Here is a 27,504-nt window from a genome sequence, read left to right as displayed (position 1 = left end):
CAGTGGGGGGGGGTTGTTTAAATTTGTTAGTCGCGCTTATACTTTCACACTGTATAGAGTAAACCAACCGTAGCAAAAGCAGTTTACTTAATCACACCGTTAGCACTAATTTCATCATTTAATTACAATTTTAGAATTTTAAGATCCACAAATTTTTTATTTTTATTAGAATTGCGCAAAGGAAACTCATTTTGAATTTAAAGAATTAAACAAATTTAATTGACCAATGCAATTTTTCAAAATTATCAGAGTTCACACTTGAAAAGCCTACATATGTGTTAATACAATCTATACGAAATTAGAAATTAATTTATTAATTAACGGCCTTTTAAAGAACTTTTTTAAATATTACAATTTATTTTGAACAAAACCTTACAATTTCGACCGGCCATGGGAGTTACCATAAAAATGTCATGTTAGCCATTTTGACGTTGACTGAACACAAATAGACAAACAAACACTGATCATTTTTATCCATTCATGTATTTGGCTTGTTAGTTGGTTTGTCTGTTGTTTATTTGTTTGTTTGTATCCAAACGGCTGAACCGAATGGGCTCTAATTTGTGTGGTTCCTCACATGAAATTAAATAGTTTTGCTTAGCAAAAAAATGTCGATTAAAAATGTTTTGGAAGTGGGAAAAAATTCTGAAAATCTCCGAAATTTTAATTTTTTTCAATGTGTAAAAATGGCAGCTTTTAAACAACATTTAAATGCTAATAAAATCACTAGAAAAAAGCGCTCTGAAAGTTAAGTAAGCCATTAGCAATGCTATATAGTTAATTAAACTATTTAGCTATATAGGTAGTCGGAAAAATAATAAATTTAAACTATCTATTCATACCTTTAAGGATAAACAATTTATCTAGATTTTGATAATATTAATAAAATTGTTATATCTATATTTAAAAGAATAAATGATATAGACTGTAAGACAATTTTGACATAAGGTTCTTGAAGTTTTATTAGCAACACGAATGAAGCCAATGTTAAGAATTTATACATTCATATATATACAATCATATAATTACAATTTTAAAGTAGATCCTGTTTTTTTACTGGTTGTAAAATTGTTCACTGTACAATGCAATCCGATAATGTATAATGTGAAAATATAATAGTCTACTCTGCATTTATATGTTTCAAGAATTTTTGCACGGTGTACATCTTTTTTTTTAATATAAAATGAATTGCAACTAAATTTGTTCTTCTCCCCCCCCCCACCCCGCCGCTCTCTCGCTCTTTTATAGTTTTATTATAAAACACCCTGTGAATTATTTTGAAATTCTTTATTAAACATATCAGCTGGATGAGCTGGATATATTATTACAATGTTAGGAGAGATCACTAACCACAAATTAAACATGTCAAATCTCTGATAATTTATAATCGAAAAATATTAGAAAAAACCCGGTTTATTTATAGAATGGACGTTTGACTTTGCTGTTAATACAATTTTGGATGTATACTAAATTATTTATTTTTACGAAGTATACATGCAGTAATATTTGTTATTTGGTAAATTTGGTGTAAATCTGTGTTTTTTGATCTAACAAAATTATAGTTTGAAATATATAGTATATCTACCACATAGATGGGGTTGCATGTTTTGCTTTTTGCTAATATTGATCATGTACTGATGAAATATGAAATCTGACACTCCCCCCCCCCCCTCATAAAAAAGGTACAACCTGTTGTGACTTTCTATCTATCATAGCCCAAGCTATTCTGAAATAGTATAATCACGGAAGGGTGTCCTTTTTCAGAAGATTTTATTTGAGAGAAACAAAATAATATTAAACATCATTGAATTTTATTTTCAGAAAGGTTTAAAAGATAAGAAAATCAGTGCGTGCTTTGTGAAAATGTAGAAAGAATGTCAAAACTGCTGAGGTAACGGATGAGTGCACTGATTATGTACCGCATACTTTTATCACGTTTTACACCTTCAATTACGTAAAATATGTAATATTAAGCTTAACATATTATAAAAAATGAATTTTCATTATTTTAGTAACAAGATTTTTCTAATTCTAAACTTGATTATAAATTTTGACTGGTTCTCAAATGAATCTATAAAAATGAAACTCTTCTCTCATATATATATATATATATATATATATATATATATGATGTTAGCTATAGCTGGCCAAACGTAGACCAAATTGGCTGATTTTTTTCTTCAAAAGCTAAGTGATTTTTTTTTCAAAAATCGATTTTATTTTCTTCAAATATGAAATATATTTTTTTCAAAAGTGTTTTCAAACTTGAACGTGCAACGCCGGGCACGTCAGTTAGTATTTTAAATTATTGTAATTTGCTGATACCCGGGTGTCCCAATAAATATTGGAATTGAGGAACAAATTCGAGTTCGTCTTTGTTAAGAAGTAGCAGTGTAAAGACCTGATTTTAAAAGTCTTAAAACTGGGCATGGGTTGACCACAAAAGATGAAAATTTTTATGACGTCATGAACATGGTATATTAAATTATTTGGCAAAGATAGAAAAATGTGTGCGCAGGGTACTAGGATTTTTAGAAAAAAAGACGGTATAAATTCCGTACAGTCGTCTCTGAAGTCTCACCCTTTGTGGGTTCCCCTGTATAGTCTGCTAGAGTTTATTTCATGAAAAGGCTGTATATCAATACAAAAACGAAAATTTACGAATTATGCAGCTTTAAAAAAAAAAATAAAAATAAAGACTATTTTGAAATTGTCAAGGAATTCCAATATTTATTGAGACACCCTGTACTATAAATATTAGAAAATATTTAAAATATTAAGTTTGATCTACTCAGAGGAAAACATTTATTTTCACTAGGCTATGTATTCTGTTATGTTTGATGTACAGTATCATTCATGTACAAGGCCTGCAGTACACTTTCCATTCTCCTCATGTACTTCCCATCCCACATCACGTAGAGCTACCTCCCTTGTTGTACAATTTCAGTCCTCATTCTTGGTTTTATTCTCACCCTTTCTTGGAATACCCGGATAGGCAGGTAGACAGGTAGACAGGTAGACAGGTAGACAGGTAGACAGGTAGACAGGTAGACAGGTAGACAGGTAGACAGGTAGACAGGTAGAGGTAGACAGGTAGACAGGTAGACAGATAGACAGGTAGACAGGTAGACAGGTAGACAGGTAGACAGGTAGACAGGTAAACAGGTAGACAGGTAGACAGGTAGACTGGAAGATATGTAGACAAGTTGACAGGTAGACAGGTAGAAAGGCAGGTATTTTATAGGAAATCATTATAAAAGATTATATTTAATTAATCAGTTTCTTCTAGGTTTTGTTGTTAGATCCTCCATCAATAAAACAACTTCCTTTCAGGTTCAAATAAAATTTTGATTAAAATATTATTAAGTATCGAAGTGAATATTAGGGTAATAAGCATAAAAGTCAAACAGGAAATCATTTAGTAGTTCTTGCTAAGGTTTGGAATAGTTTTTGGATTTGTTTTCAAAGAGTTTAGAATTTTGGCTTCGCAACAATTAGTAAACCCATAGGCATCGTAATTATTAATCACATTTTTCAATATATTTCTTGCGAGCTGTAGTAAGTTATGGATTACTCAAAAAAATGTACTGACTCAAACTTTTTGAGTCTACTTAAAGAGTATACTTTATGCAAAGATGCCAATGTCGGATTCACAACGGTACCCCAAAAGCTTTGTCTGATCAAGGATAAATTACATATCATTTTTAATAATTTTGAAACCTGATTATTATCAATTGTGAATTCTTTATCAAAGTGAATATTAAGTGAATATACGGAATTATCAGAATTAAAACTTTTAGCCTAAAAAAACAACAATATCTTCCACAATATTGATCAGAAAGGTTTTAAGGGAATCTTATTACGGAGGGTCACTTGAAATTACGTCTACATGCCCCTTTTTTTACAAATATCTGAAGGAAAAGGCAAAAGTTAAAATAGTTTTTTTTTCAGATTTGTAAACATTGACTTCAAGCCTCATTCAGCACCTGGATCATTCAAAGCATCAATTCATCCAGCTTTTGATAAAAAAGATAAAGTTATTGTAGAAAATACAGAGAACAAATTATTCAGCAAAATTGAGATACCAAATCATGAGTTTGATAACGATTTTAGAGATCTTAGTGATCTGAAAAAGGAATATCTTGATGATAATGAAAATGAACTTGATGAAAAAGATGAAGATTATAATGACTCCAATGATGATATTATAAACAAAGTTGATGATTTAGACTCACACAATAACGATGTAGACTTTATTGTAGATCTGCAACGAAACACTATAGATGATATTGAAGAAATATTTGAAGATGGTTACGAAAAAATCGAAAATGAGGAAAATTATGATGATACATTTTCCATGAAAAATGAAGAAAATTATAAGGATGGATGGAAATGGTTTGAAATAAAGGAACAAGAAGAAGAAAAACCCCTAGTGGAGAAAAACAAGAGCAAAGATTCTGATGAAAGTTATGAAAACGGATGGGTTTGGTCGGATATTTTGAACTACGATCAAGATCAAGATAATGAAAAAGATCATGAACAAGAAGTGCATAGAGAGTCTATTTACACAAACCAAGATCATGAGAAACAAAATATGGGACAAGATCAGGAAAAAGATCATTTGGAAAAAGTTCTTGGCGAAGAAAATCGAAAGATAGCCAATTATGTGGAAAAAGAGCATGAAGGACACGGTTCAAAGAACCAAAATTACAAAAAATCTGCATCAAATAAAAATCAACTTTTTCCACTTCTTCAAGGTTCAACTCTTCCTCCCCCCGCCACATCCATCTGGAATATCAAGTAAGGATAAAGAAGAAAAATTCAAACATGAGATATACAAAAATTTGTGAAAAAATTTGTTTAACAAAATTGTGCCTGTTATTATTAGCTTTAGATTTTTCCTTTGATTTTTGAAACTTTTCAAAGTGACATTTTTTTCCTAACAGAATTCAAACTTTGATTTATCCAAGGTCAACGACATTGGATTGCAAAGATATAGGGATTAGAAAATTAGAGTTTGTGGCAATAACTCAATTCCTTTATGAGAATTTTCTATTTTAATTTATAGTTTTCAGAAACTTAAACAAAATTTTTTTCACAGGCTTATAACACCCTCCTTTAGGTTATATTGTTTCAATACCCATTTTACTTAATAAGTGATTTAATTTAAGTTACTATTATAACTATTTACTTTGTAACAATATTAGATACAGTTAATATTAGTCTTTCAAGGTCGTCTTACATTTAAACAGTTTTCTGCTGTATAAAAATGTATAAACAAGGTGGAAATTTTACGACGCAACAACTTTACAACTTTACAATTTTACAACTTGAATTTAATATGTTTGATAAAAAAATGAATTTTAGATCTGAGGCACCTGAGACACCATTCAACTCATTGAAATCAGTTTTCAACCTTCATGCAGTGGATTTTCAATTTATAGGTAAAAGCAATATATGCCAAAAATGCCACTTCAAATTGTTCAAAGATATGTTCTAAAGAAACTGTACGCGCGCAATTTCAAGTAACCCTCCATGCAAAGATGGCAATTTCCGATTGACAAACTTTTTGTTTGGTCAAGTATGAATTTATTAGATTCATGCTGTTAAGTTTATATGAACTGTTTATTATCATTTGTGATTTCTCTTCAAAAGTGGCTTGCGCATTTATTGCTTATTAAAAAAATGGGGTCTGTCCTAGTGAACGATTTTTGGACCCCCCAGGCCCCCCCCCCCTCCTATCAATTTTGTACATGACGAAATTAGTAAATTAGTATTTATTTATTATTATTTAGGTTTAGGTTAGGTTAAGATACTTTCTGGGCCGAGCGCTGCGGCCACGGGTTAGGTTAAGTTGAGACACTTTCTGTAAGATCCATGTACAAAATTGATAGGAGGGGGGGGCCTGGAGGGGGGGTCCAAAAATCGTTCTCTAGGAATATACCAAAAAATTGAAAAACTATCAGAGTTAAACTCTTGACAAGTCAGTCCACAGTTTTTTAACAGATTCTCAACAAACAAAAACCCGTGAAGAACTCAAGATTTTTTTTTTCACATGAGTGACCCGTCAATATCCCGTGATAATTCATGTGTTGTCGAGGTGAATGTCGACGATTTGATCACGGGTCTAGGACCGAGTTTTTACACAGTAAAAACCCGAGTTTATTTCAAAAGATGAACACGGAATTTTTACATGAGAAAATTATTTTTCTTCCATCTACTTGAATTTAATTTTTTTAAACCCCGGGAAAGGGGGGGACAAAAAATTGATAGCTGATATGTAAATATTTTTAAAAATATTCTGTGTCAAAGTATATAATTATTACAAAATGTTTAGAAACTAAACATTTTAATTTATATATTTTACATTACACATCTTGAACATGTAAACTTTAAACTTTTCTTATTACTAAATGATATTTCAAGTCTAAATAATGTTCAATTATGTTAATGTGTTCATAAATGTAAGAATTCTCCTTCCTCTATGTATCTAAAATATTGATATTCCAAAAAGAGGTTGTTGAGAAATACAATACAAAATTCAATGTGAAACTTTTCTATACTCTGCTCATGCTTGTTATAATCTAAAAAATTAATGTCAGTTAAAATATTTCATTTTACTACAATAAACTTTTAGTTTCTAAAAGATGAGCAGAGACACCAAGTGTTGTGATTTTGTAACTCTATTTAAAATGAAACATGAAGTTTTCCCGTGATATCTCAAATATGTTACGCGTGATATTTACAAGAATTAAAATCTAGATATTCTGGTATTCCATTACTCATGATTAACACGTTGGGAATATGCGAGAGCTTGCACTGGTATCTTTGCTACGAGCAAAACATGTGAAAAAAAACTACAAGAATTGAACTACAGAATTATCTCAAATATATTACACGTGATAATTACGAGAATTAAAATCTAAAAATTCTGACATTGCATTACTCGAGTTTAACACGATAGGAATATGCAAGATCTTGCACTGATTTATTTTGCTACGTGTACAACATGTGAAATAACAACGAGAATGTTCAAAGAATATTTTCGCGTTTTTTACCCGGGCTGTACACAGGAGAAATCTTCAAGATTGTGAAAAAAAGATTTACCTCGAGTATAACACAAGGAGGTTCCGTGAATTAATCACGTGAATTATCAACCAGTTCTCCATCATGCTAATCTTGTTGAAAACCTGTGTTTTGTNCCGGATCAGTAAAATCGATGATTTCCAGGAGGTTTTCAGACCAGGCGATATTATTATTTAGGCAAAAATGCTGCTTCTGATAAAGAGGCTGTTGCTGATAATGATGATGCTGATGTTGATGATAAGGAGAAATATGGAGCTGATGCTGATAATGATGATGATGATGATGATGACAATGATGATGATGGAGCTTATGTAGATTTTAACCTTAACTCTGTCAGAGGAATATAATAAAATAAAAAATTTAACCTCCCCCCGGCCCCCCTCCCCTATTTTTTTTATTGATTTCTCCTTGCGCTTACAATTTTATGTTAATGTAGATTACTTTTCATTCTTAATGTATAAAAAAAATCTATGTTATACGCCCTTCATCAAAACAAGGGTATAATGTATTATTTCGCATAAAAGAAATCAAATTTTTAACATAATATTTTAAGTAAAAAAATAAAAAATTATTTTATTTAAAACACAAATAATTAAGTTATAGACAATTATAGTCTATAAGCCATGGTATAATGTATTTTTAAATAATAGAAAACGAACACACTAAAAATTAATTCGTTATGAAATTATTTTCTGAAAATATGAATAAAAACTTGTAAACAATTATTAAAATATGTCTGATACCTGTACATTATTATGTTATAATCATGATAAATAAGAATTCTTAAGTCTTAAAACAATTTATCATAAAGAAAGAGTAACATTTTGTCAAATTCAAGAAAATTTGGTACTTGATTTTAACACTTAGGGACGCAACCTTAGAGACTTTAGAGAGCTATAAGGGTTGAATCGAATTTAATAAACTCCCAAAGCTGAGTGCAATATTTAATATTTATGAATTTTCGAAAATTTTAGTAAGTAACTGACAAAACAATTTGTCTTTTTTTTTATCGAAAAGAGGCACACTCCTCACACACTCCACACCTCCACAGACTCAACACTTCACACACTCTCTACACTCGGCCCACACACTTCAAATTCTCCACTTACTCCCCACACATTTAAAAGTAAAGACATTTTGCCCAATACAAATTGGGTGCGGATAGGAAGCGATAAAGGTAAACGTGCTGCTGCGAAACCCTGTTTGTGAGTCTAATTCCGGGATGAAAGTTTTTGTCTACAAAATGACAACGATTAAATGCAATAGATAAATGCAAAGATTTTAGAACAGGGTGTCCCACGAAAAATGACATTTGATAAATAGTTATTTTTAGTTAAACAAATCTTTTGCTTAATTACTTGAAATCAATTTTGAGATAACATGACTCCCATATAATATTTTTATTGATCTTAGGTATCAAACAACTGAACAAATAATGGAAAAAGACATTTAAACTATTCGTCAACTGTCATGTTTCGTGGGACACCCTGTAATTAAAACAACCGATTCTAAAAACTTACCCACCCAAATTCATAACATTGAAAGTCGACTTTGCACTAAAACTTAATATAATTATACATCGTGGAAAAATTTTTATATGTCTCAAATGAATTCTAATTATAGATTTTCCACAATACTGCGTACTCAGTTCAACCGCCATACATTGCCGGTCACTCCCTTTAAAGATTAATATTTTTTTAATCATTTGATCTTATTCATAATTCTTAACCCAATAGTGAATTATCAATTATCATAAATATATTTATAGTAAGTAAGTTGTAGTTCCGATCAGATATAGTTTGGATGATGTAGCACTGTAATAAGTCGTCTTCGTAAAAATAAGAGTACTAATATTTCTAAAAGTGTACGCAGTGTTCACAACAACCTGACATTTACTTCTCTCTAATTCAGAGCAGGCACAGAGACACGTGTCTGCTTATTTTCTTCTCAAGCTTTTAAAGTGGTATCTAAAGTGATATGGGGAGTACCCCAAGTGCTATAAAGTGCGGCATGAGTGAAGTTCAAGTATCAAAGTGCTTCAATACCCAGTATATGTGGACTTTATCCAAACAAAAGATTTATTTAATGTGATCAAGGTTATTTAGTCAGGAGAGTTAGTGTCTGTTCCACTTCGTTGTTTATAAATTTGGTTGTTACGTTCGAAATCGTTATGGTGCTGTTGATGCCCGATCAGCTGGAGCCGGTGGCGGATATTGCTGATTTACTGCCGATTATTGTCGTTCCCGCCAAAGATCTTTCGCAGGAGTGCTCCCCTGAACCTGGGTCTACTGAGGTAGGATATCTCTTTGTTTTTAATTGGGTATCAGAGTTCGTCCTAGTATACGAATTTTGGACCCAAACCCCGGCCCTCCCCCTCCTATCAATTTTGTACATGACCTTTAATTTTAAGTTATTTTATATTATTTAGGGTTAGGTTAGGTTGGGGGGCTGCAGATATTTGTTAGTATACAACTTACTTGTCTTAGACGATGAAATTAATATGTCATGTTCTAGGACTCGTCAGATTCAGACAGGAGCCAGAAATCGGCTGACGAGGATTCAGCTTCGTCTGATGAGAGTTTAGAATCAGCTGATAATAGCTTAGAATCAGCTGATGAGGCTAGTAAATCCGAAATAAATGCTGGGAATTCCGCAAGTGTTGTTCCAGCTGTTGAAGATGAGATATTTGAAATCATCAATATCCCTGGTAAAGGGACAGGAATGATTGCTCGGAGAAGAATATTCCCAGGAAGCTTTTCAATAATTATAATTTTAAATGTAAGGATTTTGATATTTTGTACCAAGTATAAAGGTATATATTTTGAATTGTTGAAAATATGATATAATAAACTTGTAGCGACAAAATGATCACCCTTTATTCTCCACAAGAACATTTTTTTCTTCGTCAAAATCAGTCATTATCAATTTTAATAATCTTTGCACTCTGTGCTAACATGCCAAGGAATAGAATGATCTTAAACAAATGGGTATTGCTCAGTTTATGCCTCCATAAAAAAATCATATTATGGAAGTGAAATTTGTAGGGTAGATTTTTAAATTTCATTTTCTCATCTTTTTTTTTTGATAAGGTGTACACTTTACATTTAAAGAATAGTTCAGATTATTAAACAATTTTAATTTCCATTGCCCAATATATCTCCCTTGGAACAATTAAAAAATGTTTGCTTTCAGATCTAAGTTCCAGAATTTCTGATAACTTTTTATGTGTCAAACCCACCATTATTAATAAGTCAAGGGTGTTTATTTTGTTGAAAAATAATTTTCATCCCTGACTCCCACGCCCCCTTTTTTCAAATAATTTCCTGCCCCCCCCCCACCCTACCCCCAAAAATTAAAAGGTTTTTTTTTGAGGTTTTATTCTCTAAACTGGGGAAGATAAATAAGTTTTTTGGTACAAATTTATTTTCCAAAGATTTTGCAAAAATCAATAATTTACAAAAATATACACCCCTGAAATTTGTAGCGTTGGTATTGAAAAACTGGGTTCAGGAGAGATAATATTGGCGGAAGAGCCCTTGTTGGTTGTTACAGATGAAATATTTGCATCTACTGAGGATACCGAAGAATATATTTATAACACATTGAATAAACTCGGAGCTGCTAAGACACAACTGGTATGATCTTGCTTATTGAGCTGGGAACTTTTATGTAGTATCTCGATATCCACTGTGGGCATTTTTAATTTGAGGATCAATGCATTATCTCTTCACTTTATTGAATAAAGACTAAATTAATATGCAGATAGACCAAAGATCTAGAAGAACAAGCCTTGATCTCGATATTTATAACACACAAGTTCCCAGCTCTGTATCCTTTAATAACTTGCCAAATGGGATATTTAAGGGAATCAAGACAAAATTCATATAACTCTTCATTTAAAAAAATAAAATGGCATGCTCGATACACAACAGTACCCTTGATAGCTAACTCATCAAGAAGGGTAAAGATATTTTATTTTTACAACCGTGGTTTCTCTAAAAAGTGGCTTATATATATCTGCTTTAGAAACAGAAACATTGGAGGAAATGGTTAGAATTACACACTCTTTAAGCTAGAAAGACGATTTATCTTCAACATTATTGATCAGATAAATGTTCAAAAGGTACTGTTGTGAATCGTGAAATCCCTATTTTATTTAAGGCCACTTTAAGTTCCTTGAAAAATTTGGTTTTCCTATAACTGAGTGTGGAACCCCTGAGGATCCCTCCTATGTTAGTATATTCTATACTAATGATATATATATATATATATGTTTAGTTCCTTGAACTATCTGACTGTAGAACCCCTGAGGATCCCTCCTATGTTGGTATATTCTATACTAATGATATGAACTACGAGGGGGATGCAGGACTGTTTCCAAGGATGTCTCGAGCCAATCATTCTTGCAAGGTGAGTTTTTAATTTGTTTAATTTGTTTAAATTCAGTGCTTAGGATCCATTTAATTTTAATGCGGATCCGGATCCTGGATCCGCACTGGAAAAAATTTATCCGGACCAAGGTTTTTCCTTTAAAATTTACTGAATTTTTTTAACACACCAGAATTTTCAAATTTTTTTTGTATTTTCTTCGCTTATTTTTATGCAAAATTTTTCCAATTTTGACTTTCCACCTAATGTCCAATTTTTCATATTTCCCACAAGAGAGCATAATAATCTATCCTTCTCTGCAATGGAAGGAGGGGGGCAATTATAAAAAATATACACCCCTGAATAGTTTTTTAATATGTGAAAATTTATTAAATCGGAAGTTCAAATTTGCAATTAAAGTTTTTATTTGTTTGTGTTTGTGCAGGCGAACGCTGAGTTTATTTCAAGACGGGACTTGGGTAAGTAACAAATTCGAGCAGATAAAACGAATTTAAATTTATTTAAACATGTTTTTTATCTTTAATAATAATTTATTTTTGGATAAGGATTGTGGGCACAAACTCACGCATGCAAATAAAAACGAAATATCAATAAATCTATTTCCAGTTTGTTATCAAAGTCTTTCTATTATTTTGTTCTGCTCAAGATTAGTTGAAAGTCATACACCCCAACGTTTTGTGTTGCGCCATTGTCTTAAAAACTTGACTATGGGTAACCCTGTAAACCATAGTGAACACTTATTTTGCGCGGGCTGATCTTGCTTCCTTTTTTTTCCTTAGGCTTAACTATTTGGTTTGGTTGATAATATGATTTTTAATAATCGCATGAAGCGTTGATTTGCCAATGACTTGTAGAAAGCTGGATTTTCAAACATAATTGAGTTATGTTCTTTTGTCCTTTTCTCAGTCAGTCATGAAAAGTAAAAAGAAGAAATAAGAAAAAAAAAAATTTTCCTTTCAAGAATTGATTTTGTTTCTTTTGTCTTTTCTCTTCCATCTAACCTTTCCTATCTTTTTTGTTCTCTGTGTTCACTGGCTCCGTAAAAAATTCTCTCTCAAATTCTCCTACTTAACTTTTCCTTACTTACTAGTGCTATCCTTTCTGCACTTTTAATTGGATCAGCCTGTGCAAATGTCATGTTCATCAGTGCCCATCATTAGTCTATTGCTTGACAAAAACACAACACTCCGGCCAGAATATATTCCCCTCAATCCTCTTGCAAAATAAAATAAAAATTTTGAATTGTGTAAATGGAAGAAAAGACATCATTAACTGTTAGGAATTAGTTTTAATTATTATTAGAATAACTGTCATATGTTTAAAAATCTATATACATCAAACACACTAGATTGCAACGAGTATGATGCAAAACTGATAAAGAGAATATCTTTATTTTTTAGAATGGTTTATCGTTTAAGTGTGCTTTTTTTTTGCTTCATGTAATTGTGTTTATACAATAATAAGTGAATAAAAAAGAAATAATAAAGAATTATATTTTTTAATGGAGGTGAAGCAGGAGTATTGTAAGAGAACTCAGAGATACTTAGGAAATGATTTAAGACATTTTACAATGGAGAAAGTTAGAAAGGATGTGTTAGTAGTGTTAGTTTATTATTAATTACTTTGTTGGGATAATTCTTTTAGTTAGACTAATCCTATTTTATCCTACTATAACATACTCACATCCTCTGATTTCATATATTGTCATATTTCTTACTCCTTCATTAATTCCATTTCTTCCCTAGTTCTCTTTTCTTTTTTTTCCGATTTTAATGAGACACAAAGCATATAATTTAACATTTATTAATTTCCATTATATAGATACTTTTCTGATCATAAGATTATATTAGTTGTCCTGATTGTTGAATAAAAAGGAAAGAAGACACAATATTTTCCAATTGGTTGATTAACTAGCTCGCTAGATCTCTTAACTAGCTATTTGTTTCCTTTTCTGAGCCATAAGCATTCTCCACACCTGATAACTAGGAGGATAGCTACTCCAGTAAGAGCGATGATTTCGATTCCATTATAACCTGCAGGAAGGAAGGAGTTCTGCGTAGTAGAAGGAGAGATAATGTTTATTAGCTGTTCCATTGATTTCAGATGTTCCTTCTGGGAGGAGAAATCTATCTTCTTACCATGTTTCTCAGAGGCTTTTATCTCTTCCATTTCCTGTTTCCTTTCTTCATCTTGCAGCACAATTTCCAATCCCTGGATCTGAAAAACTAGAGTCAGGGTGCGGGGTTTCAAATTGACATTGAATGTCAACGCCGGTTTCTGTTGTTAGGAACCCTTTAATCACTGATCTTGCATTGAAGTCGCTCTTTGTTCTGCAGTTGGTTTTGAGTTCTTCGTTTGTTGCTTCACATTGCCTATGTGATTGTTGGTTAGTAGTTCTGACGCTTAATGTTACATTTTTCATTCCTCGTGCTGTCAGGATATTTTTATGTCTGATTGCTCTTCCAACACATCTCAGATCTGACGTCCACATGCATTCTATAATGGCTTGCTGATCGTTTTTTTGCATGATGGTGAGGAGCTGACCTATTTGTACCGTTTGATGGTTTAGAAACTTAGCCTTAATTCGCTTCGTCTTGATGAGGTTGAATTCAAGTTTTACTAAGGAGTCATGTGATTTTGTACAACCATGAGGTCTGATAGCTTGATCTTGGTTAAGCCCTATTCCATATCTGCTCACTACTTTTATTATTTCGTTTGGCATTGTTCCAGTGTAGCTGTAGAAAGCTTCTTCAGCTTCGTTCAAGAGCTTGTCCGTCTCATCAGCCATCAGAACCAGGGTAGCTTCCTTCATTTGTTTGTACAGGAGCCCAGAAAGCTCCTGATTTCTTTCACTGAGGCTCTCTTCCCCTTCCATCAGAGATTCGATGTTCCTTGTGAAGGAGGATTCATGTGAAATTAGAAATGACATCATTTGCTGAGTCCTTTTGATTTCTCCTTTCGCAATCTGTAAATCTCCTTCAGTGGCGACTCCGAAGAGTGATGAGACAAAAGTAGATCTTCTTGCTCGTTCATTTTGTTCTTGGGTTACTGATTTATTGTCACACTGTAGATAAAAAATCTGCTGTTTTAGAATCCTGAGTCTGTGCTGCATTTTCTGTATCTGTGGCTGATGATGATCATAATGTATACTAGAGAGCTTTGACGCCACTTGAAGTCCTTGTACTTCTCGCTCAATAGTACCATAGTCAAGCGTTACGATAACTTTCTCGATGGTATCTACCATTGGAATCTCAACAATCTTTGGTATTGCATGCTTTTCTCCACGAAGAATGTCAGTGTTGTGTTTCCAATTCACTGCCATTCCGTTGGAATCGTTGTTGTGCATGATTACAATAAATGCAGTAATGACTGCATTTGTTATTGTTCTTCTCTCCATGTTTAGTGAGCTACTGAGCGGTGTGGCTTTCTCTGCTCTGCACGGTATGATTAATCTTTACTCTATATCATTCTTATGAATAATGTATTCACGGTCAAGACTATTCCTCGGTATAATCATGGTGTAGTTTTAATTTGTTTAGGCTCTTCCGTCATTTGCTTCAATTAGTTTTTCGCAAAAGCTGATGTCTCTTGAGTTTGCTTCTCTGAATTTTTTTATTTGGACCATGCTTTTTCTGAGATGAGCATTTCTCCTGATGGCTTCATAAGTTTGTCTCTCGTTGCTTCTAGATGAATAGATTTGTTTTTTGACTTCTTGAATGATTTCTGACAGTTGTTCATTCTCCAAGTGCGTTAAGAGTGGGATTTCCTTCATGTAGATGATGTTTTCCTGTGTTATATTTATTACTCCTGGGTTTGACTTTGTTTCTTGGACAATGAATTGGAGGTTTTCCCATATCTTGTATGCATATTCATCACAATCTAAAAATAGATGTTCAACTGTTTCAACTTGATCACATTTTTCACATTTGTTGTTGTCTTCCTTTCCAGACTTGAATGCTTTTGATTTTGTCCATGTAGTCCTGTTCAGAATAGAAAGGTTAAGAGCTTTCTGATATTCTGAGAAGTTGGATTTGTAGTTCTTCTTGTATGCTTGATTGTAAACTTCTTTGTCTGGAATATTAATTCCATCTCTGATTCTTGTTTGTCTAGACGGAGCAGTGTCCCATTTGTGTTCTTGTTTCCTTTTTTCTTTGTCTTTCATGTACTTTGATAATGTGATCTTTTTTTCAATAAGTATTGCTTCTAGATGATTCTTGGTAAGGGGGGCATTCCTGAATTCTCTTCTCTTGTTCTTGATATTCTTGATAATATTAGTGATCTTCATTTGTATGTTTTGATTCGGTATGTTGATTGTGACTGTTTTCTCGAATGATCTCGGCTCATCCGTTAAGAATAGTTGGCTGACGGTCGTGAATCCTGCTCTTTTGAGTTCGAGTCTTTCAACCCTTGTGAGAGCAAATGGGTGATCATAGACAGATCCTCCGATGGCTGATGCTTCCCATGTGTCTTGATTTTCTTCCCATTCCTCAGTTATCTCAGCTAGCTGTGCTATTGTGTCTGTGTATATTCTTGCCAGGTCGGTTTTTCTTTTGCTCAGATCTTTGAGTTTTCTTGACCCCATTGTTAGTAGATCATCTGCTTGCATGACATCGTTTTCCAGGAGTCTATTGAAGTTTTTTATTATCATTTTTGGTGATTCTTCATCGTAAAATTTCCTAATGTGTCTAATTCCTGAATCAAAGTACAGACATTCGGCTTTTATTCTAGTTTTTCTCATGTTTAATCCTCCCACTCTAATCGGAGCATGTGTCCTTTCTTTGGCAATTTGATGTCTACCTTCCACGTATGCATCCTCATTATTTTTTTTCTTCCACAAGGCTTTGTAGATGATTTCTTGTATCTCTTCAAGGTGACTTTTGGACAGTTTCAGACTCATTATAATGTGATTAGTTTGGCTGTGTAGAATTGCTTCAATTAAACATGTAGAAATAATCAGCATCCAGCTTTTTTACGATTTTAATGGTAACTGGATCCAGATCCATTTTTATCAATACAAATGGATCCATCCGGGATCCGGATTTAAATTTATTAAAAATCCACAAATCAAGGATCAGGATAAAATTCAAGATCCAGATTCCTTGCCATTAAATTATTACGATTCAGAATCCGGATCCACTTTTATTTAAATCAATCAGTACACATCCAGGATCCGGATCCACTTTTATTTAAATCAATCAGTACAAATCTAGGATCCGGATCCTCTTTTATTTAAATCAATCAGTACAAATCCAGGATCCGGATCCACTTTTATTTAATCAGTAATCAGTACGAATCTAGGATCCGGATCCACTTTTATTTAATTAGTAATTAGTACAAATCCAGGATCTGGATCTGCTTTTATTTAAATCAGTAATCAAGACTAATCCAGGATCTGGATCCACTTTTGTTTAATAAGTTATCAGTACAAATCCAGGATCCGGATCCACTTTTGTTTAATAAGTAATCCGTACAAATCTAAGATACTAATCCACTTTTGTTTAATCAGTAATCATTACAAATCCAGGATCCGGATCCACTTTTGTTTTAATAAGTAATCAGTACAAATCCAGGATCCGGTTCCACTTTTGTTTTAATAAGTAATCGGTACAAATCCAGGATCCGGATTCACTTTTGTTTAATAAGTAATCCTTACAAATCTAAGATACTAATCCACTTTTGTTTAATCAGTAATCATTACAAATCCAGGATCCGGATCCACTTTTGTTTAATAAGTAATCAGTACAAATCCAGGATTCGGTTCCACTTTTGTTTTAATCAGTTATCAGTACAAATCCAGGATCCGGATCCACTTTTATTTAATCAGTACAAATCCAGGATCCGGATCCACTTTTATTTAATCAGTTATCAGTACAAATCCAGGATCCGTATCTTTTTTATTTAATCAGTAATCAGTAGAAATCCAGGATCCGTATCCACTTTTATTTAATCAGTAGTCAACACAAGCCCAAGATCAGGATGAAATTTAATCTGAAATTCAGGACCCGGATCCCTTGCCATTAAATTATTACGAATCAGAATACAGATCCACTTGCATCATACAAATCCAGGATCTGGATCCTTTTTCATTTAAATCAGTTATCAGTAGAAATCCAGGATCCGTATCCACTGAAATTTAAATCAGTAATCAGTACACAAATTAATTTATTAGTATATCCCATGATTTATAGGATATTATTTTTTTCCTTCCCCAAAGAAATAGTTATTTTTTACTAAAACTATTCAGAAACTAGACAGCCTTAAATAATATTTCCTTAGTTATTATTTAAGAAAGCATATGCCCGTTTCCAAAAAAAAAATTGCAATTGAAACAATTAAGAAAAAATTGGGCTGTGTGATGCATTTAAGCAGAACTCATTCCTGTCTACTATCTTGTTAAAAGTTTGAAATTATTAGGCTCGTATAAAAGTCGTAAATGACGAAATTGTGTAAGTTTGCAAATTTACACTGGTTTACAGTTTACAGCGCTGTATCTGTTACATATTAATCCTTTATTAACTTCCCTGCAACACATTTTGGTAGGAAGCCAACAATTTAATTCAATAGTTTTACCACTATTCGTAGATTTCCAGGGGTTTACATGTTTCTCCTCTTTTGTCACTTTTTACATGCCCAAATGTGCATTTCTCATTATTTCAGCGATAAAATTCACGTTTTTCACCCATTTTTTGTTTCTATTTTTATATTTGAGGATGCTGTGGCTTATTTATTTTATATTTTATAATTATTAGGAGTTCAGAGATTGGTGGCCAACTACCCTATAGAACAGGGAGAAGAGGTAGTTATTTATCCAATAACGAAAAGAAAAAAGAGATAGTATTCATNGATAGTACATCAATTAGTAAGTTTTATCATCCTTTGAAACTTAACACACTTAACATTCATTTTTTTTTTCAATACAATTTTTTTCTTCTCAAATTCACTTTTTCCCCATTAAAATTATTCATTTTCTCAACTTCAGCGAGTAAAACTTAAATTCCAAATCTTAAAACCTAACATCTTGGGGGAATATCACTCTTAAAGTAATAAACAATTTGCTTATTACGAAAATGACTCCACAGAGAAGAGGGAAGAAACTCGTAAAGCTAAAGGGCCGATATTCTATTTCAACCTTAATTGTGGCTTTATCAATGAGCATCTTCTCTTTGTACAGTATAAAACATGAACAAAAAAGTTTGCGGATTTCTAAATATTTTTGCGTAATTGCAAAATTTTACAAAAAAAAACTTAAAAACAAATTTTTGAAATTTGGATCATAATAAACCTTCCCTGGGGTCACGCGAGGTCCCACACAAAACAAACAAACAGACACCCAAACAAAGTATTTATATATATATTTAGCTTGTCCAGGAGGTGTCTGTTTGTGTGGGTGTCTGTTTGTCTGTATCCAATAAACGTCAAAACGGCTGAACCGATCGAGCCCAAATTTTGTGTGGGACCTCACGTGACCCCAGGGAAAGATGCATGAATGATCAAAAATTGAAAACTTTGTGTTCAAAAGTTTTTTTTCTAAAATTTTGAAAAAGCGCGAAAAAATGTTATGAAATCCGCGTACTTCTTTTTGTTTTTGTTTTATACTGTACAAAGAGAAGATGCTCACTGATAAAGCCACATTTAAAAGTGGAAATAGAAGATGGGCGCGAAGTGCCTTAAAAGCCTAGTATATATAGATGTGAGATATCCGGTTCACAACGGTGTCCTTAAAAGCTTTATCTGATCACGAATGCTTGAGATTCATAATTTTCACTTCTTAACCGGTTTGAGCCGCGGCTCAAAATCTTTAAATTCGGTCTCTGGTTCTCTAAAAAGAGGACTGTGAATTGGTCATTCCTCTCTTTTTAATAAAAGTTCTTTTTAAATTTTCAGAGTTTAGTTTATATTTTCTTTGTTGATTAACAAATTAGTAAACTCTTTATTTTAAATTAGAATTAACTTTTCATAAAAACATACTTGTCACTTATTAAATAATATCTTATAATTAACCCCCCTCCCCTCTTGATAGCTCTAAGCCAGGACTTTTATTCAAGTAAACTAAGTCTCAATTTAAAATGTAAACAAGAAATAATGTGTTTGTATCTAAGCCGGGGTACTGCAGTATTTATTTTAAACCCTCCCTTGGGTGTTACCCTCTCAATAGTTAAGAAAACAATACGCTTTCTTTCCTTCTTAGTTCACAACATTTTTAATCAAATTTTCTTGTTAAAACAGAAAGAAAACTAGTGCGCTTTTTGGACGCATTGAACCCCTCCTTGTACTTTTAACAACTGCGGATATTTTCCTTTTGTTCCTTGTTCAGCATTACTAATTTTAGACTTCGCAGATTTCTTCTATTTTCTTTTGTCAGATTTCCATAGTTAAAATTGTCTAATCCTGACTTTCCACATCATTCCAGATTTTTAGTTTTATATCCTCGATCTCTTAAGTTTTTTAACTTTTAATTTTTTCTTAAATTTTGAATATTAACATGTTCAGATCACAATCAACTATATGCCTATATCTGAAGAGGGCTCGGAACTAAGGTTAGTTACATCTTGATTAATTTTATGGATTCCTAACAAGGCTTTTTGGTCAGTCACAAGTTTTTATACCTGAGCTAGGAACTGTTGTACTGTGGATATCGAAATCAATTATCGAGATCAAAGATTTTTTTAATTTGCAGAAGTATATCGAAATCAAGCTATCGGGATTTTAGGTATTCATCATAAAAGTTCCCTTCTCGAAAGGTTTAATTCATAATTTTAAAGTGGACTCCATAGTCAAAGACATCCGGTTCAAATGAATTCCTCTTCTTCTATTATACCATTTTTATATTAGATTTCACTGTTAACGCAGGTTGTTTAACAACAATAGCTTTGGTTTGAATTATATTTGAGACATGGAAATAGATCATCTGTTTTTATTAAAAGTTAATGATATTTTGTAGATGTACTAAAACTTAAAATAGTCATATTTAAAATGGGCTAAATATTTATATACCTTTACTAGTTTCGTCAATCAGCTCTAGGTTCATTTTGATTTCATTTTTCTTCATATCCTTTTTAATTTAACAACTTTTGTAATCTTTTTTAATATTACTTTTCCTGGGAATTAATTTCATCTTGTGAATTGATGTTTTAAGGATTCAATATTCATTATCAAAATTAATATCATTCAGCTCGAATTAAATCTAGGGTTAAAAGTGGATTATTTTCAAGTTAACAAGAGCTATGCAATTATAAATAACATTAAGGATTTAGCTCGTTACATTGTCTTATTAATTTAAACTTCTCGTTTTAGTATTGAGGGGTCCATACAAGATTGTTTTTGAATCACAAGACCAGATTTACCATTCAAAGTTCAAACCTACATATCTAAGAACAGTTGACACCAATCCTATTTTCTTAAAGATTAAAGTTTTTTGGAGACATTGTAATTTTTTTTGACAAAAGCTATTTCAATGACAACTTGTTTTTAGGGATTCTCGGCGTGCATATCTGCGTGAATGGTATGGATTCCAGTGTGCTTGTTCAGAATGCACATTAGAGGTAATGGAGGATTGGGGACCAGGAATCGAATTTTATGAATTTGAGTTAAGTCGCTGATCCAGGGATCGAATTTAATGAATTTAAGCTAGGTCGCTGAATGACCTTCCGTCGATTCAAATGCTGCCTTAAATAAATGTAATTTTTAAAGAATTTAACCAAAATTTAAATTTATGAATTTTTAGATAGAAAAGAGAGGATATTTTTATAATTTGTGCCAGTTAAAGGATTTACCAACTTGATTCTGGCATGTCTCTCTTTAAATGCCCTATGACATTGAATTACAACGACATTGTCTCTTTAATCATTATTTTATAATATCCTTAATTAAGGATGATATTAAGGGTTCTGAGTTTGATGAGAATGAGAAGATAAGAGAAGAGATAAAGGAACTTCAAGCTGCAGGGATAGAAAACCTAGATCCAGAGGAACTAGAAACCTTGATTACTAGGTAGGAACCTTGATAACTAGGTAGGAACCTTGATAACTAGGTAGAAACCTTGATTACTAGGTAGGAACCTTGATTAGAAGGTAGATATCTTCATTACTAGGTAGGAACCTTGATTACTTGGTAGGAACCTTGATTACTAGGTAGGAGCCTTGATAACTAGGTAGGAACCTTGATTACTAGGTAGGAACCGTGATTACTAGGTAGGAACCTTAATAACTAGGTAGGAACCTTAATTACTAGGTAGGAACCTTAATTACTAGGTAAGAACCTTAATTACTAGGTAGGAACCTTAATTACTAGGTAGGAACCTTAATTACTAGGTAGGAACCTTAATTACTAGGAACCTTGATTACCAGGTAGGAACCTTAATTACTAGGTAGGAACCTTGATAACTTTGTAGGAACCTTAATTATTAGGTAGGAATCTTGATTACTAGGTAGAAACCTTTATAAATAACTAGGTAGGAACCTTAATTATTAGGTAGGAATCTTGATTACTAGGTAGGAACCTTTATAAATAACTAGGTAGAAACCGTGATTACTATGTAGGAACCTTGATAACTAGGTAGGAACCTTAATTATTAGGTAGGAATCTTGATTACTAGGTAGGAACCTTTATAAATAACTAGGTAGAAACCGTGATTACTAGGTAGGAACCTTAATTACTAGGTAGGAACCTTAATTACTAGGTAGAAACCTTGATTTCTAGGTAGAAACCTTCATTACTAATAGGTAAGAACCAGTATCATTACTAATAGTTAATAACCAGTATAGAACGCTATGACCAAAGTAATTAGACATCTTAATACCAATGGGATATTCCTACTTTCATCTTTACCTGTTTTACCCCAGTCATATAAAGGAACTAGCACTGCCACTGAACATGATATAATGAATGCAGTGATTTGAGTCGCATAAGCAGTAAGCATGGTGCATTTAGCTGAAAGTGAGAAGAAAAAAATCCGTTTAAAGGAAGCAATTAGCCCATAACAAACAATTGACTTGATGGTTGAAAAGATTTGTATCCCTTCATCCCGAAAGATTAATAAATCTATTTTGTATTTAGGCTGTATTCGATTAATGGAAAGCTTTCTTACGTAATGGACCTTATGGATTTAATCTACAAGTAAGTGAATAGCATTTATCAATCTAAAGCTTTGAACTTTTGAACGGAACTAGTTTTAATTTCTGTAATTTCTACCTTATATATTTTCTACGATTTCTACACATTCCGCAATATCCAATTTCTCCAACTTCTACGATTTCCACAATTTCCGCAAATTCTACAACTTTTTTAATTTCATTCAATTTTTACAAGGTCTGTAATTTCTACATTTTCTTACTTTGTTTTCTTCACAATATCTACGCGCAATTTCTTCAATTTTTACCATTTCTGCAATATCTACAATTTCAACAATTTCTGCAATTTTTACAATTTCTACAAATTCAGTCATTTGTTACAATGTCTTTAATTTCTACAACTTCGATAATTTCTACAAATTTCAGAATTTCTGATATTTCTGTCTTTTTCCAATTTCCAATTTCCAAATTTCTACATTTTAATTATTCCCACAATTTCTTCAATGTCCATTATTTCAACCAGTGAGAGAGAAGAGAAAATCGGGATATCAAGAAATCAAATAAACCTTCTGTAAAATTTATAAGTGCTCACTGTGGATATCCAGAGCCACTGTGAAAATCGAAATTCATTGTGAATATCGAAATCCTCTGTGAATATCGATATTCACTGTGAATATCGATATTCACTGTGAATATCGAAATACTCTGTGAATATCGAAATCCTCTGTGAATATCGAAATCCTCTGTGAATATCGAGATTCACTGTGAATATCGAAATACTCTGTGAATATCGAAATCCTCTGTGAATATCGAAATTCACTGTGAATATCGAGATTCACTGTGAATATCGAAATCCTCTGTGAATATCAAGATTCACTGTGAATATCATTCACTGTGAATATCGAAATCCTCTGTGAATATCAAGATTCACTGTGAATATCAAGATTCACTGTGAATATCGAAATCCTCTGTGAATATCGAGATTCACTGTGAATATCAAGATTCACTGTGAATATCGAAATCCTCTGTGTATATCAAGATTCACTGTGAATATCGAGATTCACAGTGAATATCGAAATCCTCTGTGAATATCAAGATTCACTGTGAATATCGAAATCCTCTGTGAATATCGAGATTCACTGAGAATATCGAGATTCACTGTGAATATCAAGATTCACTGTGAATATCGAAATCCTCTGTGAATATCGAGATTCACTGTAAATATCGAAATCCTCTGTGGATATCGAGATCAAAGGATTGGGATAATAAGTTGTCACCTCAGTTTGATTTTTAAATATATGTTTAGAAAGACTGAAGGATGTGTGGAGAGATATTTCCAATGTATCCGTGGTCTAACTCTAGCTATCCAGGGAAGGACACAACTTTTTATTTATTCTTGAAAAGGACTGTGAGCGTAATTACAACTGACCCTCCATGCTATTAGATGTTAATGTCCGATTCACAACAGTACCCTTGAAATCTTTGTGAAAGATATTGTTTTTTTTTCTAGGTTTAAAAGTTTCTAATTCAGATAATTGGAAACATAATTTCATACTTGATCTTTCAGCTTTTATTGGGGTGGTTGAGAATTCATCTTTACATGGATGGTCTCTGGAAATTCCGCTGTTCCTATAAGAACAGATCAAACTAACTTTATAATTCAATAAAATATTGATATAAACACGCTTTATCTAACTCTTAAAAATTAAAGAAAAAGTGGGGTTGCTTGGGAAAGAAAAATGAACTATCTAGATGTTTATTTAGTTCTTAATCTCAAGGTTCAGTTTGGTCCTAGCTATGCCTTAAATAATGTCATTAAATGATATCTTGTTCTTTCTTTTTGACTGTGTGCTGGATTTAAAAAAAAAAAAATATTCTACAATGTACACCCTTAATTCTTTCCTATTTTTACTTCTTGCTCTTCTATTTTATCTATAATTTCTCCTCCTCGAGTTAAGAATATTTTTTACGAGTTGTTAAGTTTAAATTTTAAATTAGATGGAAAAAAATAATCCGTTTAATTTTACGTTGCTATTTCGGAGTAACCATTTTTATGTTAATCAAACTTTAGCTTAACTATCATGTTTTGGTAATTTTATCTCCTAATTAAATAAGTTTGAAAACTAGTAGTAAAACAAGAACAATCGTCTAATCCTATCTGACTTTAACGTTGAGAAAAGAGAAGCAATGTAGATCAAAGTTCAGAAATAAATGACCAACATTGAACAAACCTAATGGGGTCTTATTTTTTTCTACAAAAAAATGAAGAATCAATGAATGTGTGTACCCTTGTGCAAAATAAGAATCCCAGTTGCAACTTATGACTTATGCATTTGCACTTCAGTAATTTTATTGAATGTTTTCCAAGAAACTCGCAAATATTTGTCTCATAATAAAAGAAAAGTGGATGGGGGCCCCATTGGAGGGGGGGGGGTAATGTTTTTTTTACGTTTACCCAGTTTTTCCTTTAATTTACAACTTCTTATCGTACTAATAATAATACGCAGTAATTTTGAGCTACTGTCAGAAACACCTAGATTTTTGGCGTAAAATTATAATCCCATAATGATTGTTTCCCCCTCCCCGCCCCAAAAAAAAAGAAAAATTCCACGATAAAAACAGCTTGAAAGAATCAGGTTGTAGTAGATTTTTAAAGAAATGTAACACTTCTAACACTTTTTCTTCCGAATCATATTTTTTTTCAAATCATGCTTTTGATCTAGTAAATGATTAAACATTAAACAAGTTGACCGTTGGTGTGATTAGTTGTACGGAGATGACTCTACGTGGAACGAGCACTGGAGGTACAGGATCCATGATGATCTGCTCCATCATGCCGAACTTGCAGGGGATAGAGCTGATTGGAGGAAACTAGAGAGACTTATTGACATTGTAGTTGTTGAACAGCAAAATAAATAGTTTCAAATAATTCTCCATAAAACGATGACAATGTCCGATTCACAACGTTTCCCTTGAAACCATCTGATTAATAATTTGGAAGCTATTGACGTTTTTCTAGGTTTAAAGGTATTTAATTCGGAAAATTTCTGTATGTTCTCCTGCAGTAGAAATGTGCAAGTCACTTTTGTAGAGCAATCCCAATTGAAAATATCCAGCTTTTAAAATTACAGACATTGATATCTAATTCATACTTGATCAGATAACACTTTTAGGGTACCATGGTGAATCAGGCATTGATAGCTTTACATGGAGGGTCACTTGAAATTACGATTACAGTCGCCTTTAAAGGGATTGTTCATCGTGAATCATCAATGATTTCAATATCATCTCTTCATTCGATAATATATTTTTTCATTATACATTCTACGACTCGTTCAGCTGCTGAGTTTTCTGCTTTCAAGATAGCGCTTAAAGTACTGTAGATAAGATATAAATTTCAATAGAGTGGTATGTTTAATATACAACGGTTCCTTTGAAAATTTTACTTCAAGAATGAATGATATAAAAAGTTTAAAGGTTATTATTGTTATTGTGGTATGTCCCTCTTTAAATGGAAGGTCACTTGAAATTACAATGATAGTCACTTTAAGTGGAAGGTAACTTGAAATTACAATGATAGTCCATTTAAATGGAAGGTCACTTGAAATTACAATGATAGTCCCTTTAAAGGCACGGTTGTAAGTTGTTAATGGTACACTTAGGAAAACTTTGAAAACGTTATAATATCACATCAAGCACGAACATTTTAGCTAGCATCGAAAGATCTATTTTTATACAGATTGAGTTTAGAGCCAATACTTATACCTTTTATTAAAAAAGTAAAAGAACCTCAATGTAACATGTCCGGCGTGCTAGCAAAAACAATAATTGTTAAAAGTTAGTCTTCATAAATTGCTGATGAATTTGTTAGTTAAATGTTTGTAGTTGGTGGCGGATTTTTTACGGACTATACATCTTTTTTAAAGAACTAGAAGATATTATTTCAACATATGGTTTAAAGTAAGGCAGTAACTTTCAACATAAATATTAAGCTCTTTAAAAATTTGATATTGATTTGAATTATTTTTTCGAAGGATTAACTGATTTAAGAGTTTTATGTCAAGTTACAAAAGAGAAGTTCTTATTGGATACTAATAAAAGATCGCTCAATCTTGATATCCACTGTGGGTACTTTTAATTTGAAATCTAAAAATTTATTAAAAGCTATCCCTTTCCATATCTTTTTATTTATTCCTCCCCTGGGTACTGGGTAGAATTTCCATGCGGGATATCAAATAAACATTTAATTAATCCACAGATTAACAAAAGATTAAGATCAAGCATTGATATCGGTATTCACAATACAAGAGTTTTCAGTTCTGAACACGCATGTCTGATGATAGACTAAGAACATCAACTAAGAAATTTACCTCTGTTATCCCATGTGTGTGATCTGTAATTCATTTATCACAAGATTGATTAATTATTAAATGTAGTTCAATTGACTTAAAAAATATTGAAATATAGTTTGTAAATTAACGTTGTAATGTAATTATTTCAATGCTGTATTTTTCTTCACAAATCAACCGTCCATTATATGTCGACTTTTTATATTAATGAATCCTGCGTAAACTTTATTAATATATAAACAGGTGTTTGTTATTTTTGACATTTATTTTTTTAAATCCATAGGTTATTCAGAATAAATGTTTCGATTCGAATGACTGGTTTATTTATTGTTAAATTTGCAGAGATCATTTTTTTACTAGCCGATTTTTTTGCTTTTTTTTCCTTTTTGGGGGAAAAGTTCTAAATATTTTAATTAATCTTAACCTAGAAAATAAACCTTTTCGCCAACTTCATGAAGAACGCCCCGAAATCAATTTAAAATAAGAAGATAAAATTTTTCATTTGTTCAGTTATTGATTTAGGAAAGACATGAAGTGCGCAAGGAAAACATGATTAAATTCTTATTTTTTTCCATGATTTTTTTTCTCGAGAAACTCGAGAATGGCCAAGA

The 27,504-nt window shown here is 32.2% G+C and overlaps 2 protein-coding genes across 5 annotated transcripts; both read left to right on the top strand.

Annotated features, from left to right (window-relative positions):
• The first annotated feature begins 1,811 nt into the window (after positions 1-1,811).
• Positions 1,812-7,463, top strand: LOC111696423 (coiled-coil domain-containing protein 1). Its single transcript, XM_023466021.1, has 6 exons — positions 1,812-1,891; positions 2,819-2,999; positions 3,290-3,333; positions 3,952-4,800; positions 5,368-5,444; positions 7,264-7,463. Exons 1-6 carry the CDS (start codon positions 1,875-1,877, stop codon positions 7,431-7,433), a joined length of 1,338 nt encoding a protein of 445 aa, XP_023321789.1. The 5' UTR covers positions 1,812-1,874; the 3' UTR covers positions 7,434-7,463.
• A 1,488-nt stretch (positions 7,464-8,951) lies between these two features.
• On the top strand, positions 8,952-25,964 carry LOC111696421 (uncharacterized). Of its 4 annotated transcripts, none has more exons than XR_002764080.1 (13): positions 8,952-9,379; positions 9,601-9,838; positions 10,600-10,721; positions 11,365-11,496; positions 11,900-11,933; positions 18,225-18,271; positions 19,966-20,012; positions 20,948-21,017; positions 21,347-21,465; positions 22,531-22,590; positions 23,851-23,914; positions 25,311-25,571; positions 25,718-25,964. XR_002764080.1 is itself a non-coding variant. In XM_023466018.1 (13 exons), exons 1-13 carry the CDS (start codon positions 9,257-9,259, stop codon positions 25,789-25,791), a joined length of 1,218 nt encoding a protein of 405 aa, XP_023321786.1. In that variant the 5' UTR covers positions 8,952-9,256; the 3' UTR covers positions 25,792-25,964. The 4 variants fall into 4 exon arrangements, 3 of the variants coding, with proteins under 3 accessions (XP_023321786.1, XP_023321787.1, XP_023321788.1); XM_023466018.1 differs by having other exon boundaries at positions 25,311-25,462; positions 25,782-25,964; XM_023466020.1 differs by having other exon boundaries at positions 8,953-9,379; positions 21,359-21,465; positions 25,311-25,462; positions 25,782-25,964.
• The last annotated feature ends 1,540 nt before the right edge of the window (positions 25,965-27,504 follow it).

The sequence above is a fragment of the Eurytemora carolleeae genome, unplaced genomic scaffold (assembly GCF_000591075.1).
Source record: "Eurytemora carolleeae unplaced genomic scaffold, Eaff_2.0 scaffold6, whole genome shotgun sequence".
Taxonomy (NCBI): domain Eukaryota; kingdom Metazoa; phylum Arthropoda; class Copepoda; order Calanoida; family Temoridae; genus Eurytemora; species Eurytemora carolleeae.
Note: the sequence above shows the minus strand (reverse complement) of the source record. Positions and strands in the feature narration are given on the sequence as shown.

Coding starts and splice junctions, on each gene's coding strand:
- LOC111696423 (XM_023466021.1), top strand. Junction 4,801..5,367: donor ACATCCATCTGGAATATCAA/GTAAGGATAAAG, acceptor AATGAATTTTAG/ATCTGAGGCACCTGAGACAC. Junction 5,445..7,263: donor AGTGGATTTTCAATTTATAG/GTAAAAGCAATA, acceptor ATTATTATTTAG/GCAAAAATGCTGCTTCTGAT.
- LOC111696421 (XM_023466018.1), top strand. CDS start 9,257: ATGGTGCTGTTGATGCCCGATCAGCTGGAGCCGGTGGCGGATATTGCT. Junction 11,497..11,899: donor GAGCCAATCATTCTTGCAAG/GTGAGTTTTTAA, acceptor GTGTTTGTGCAG/GCGAACGCTGAGTTTATTTC. Junction 22,591..23,850: donor CTTATGGATTTAATCTACAA/GTAAGTGAATAG, acceptor ATATATGTTTAG/AAAGACTGAAGGATGTGTGG.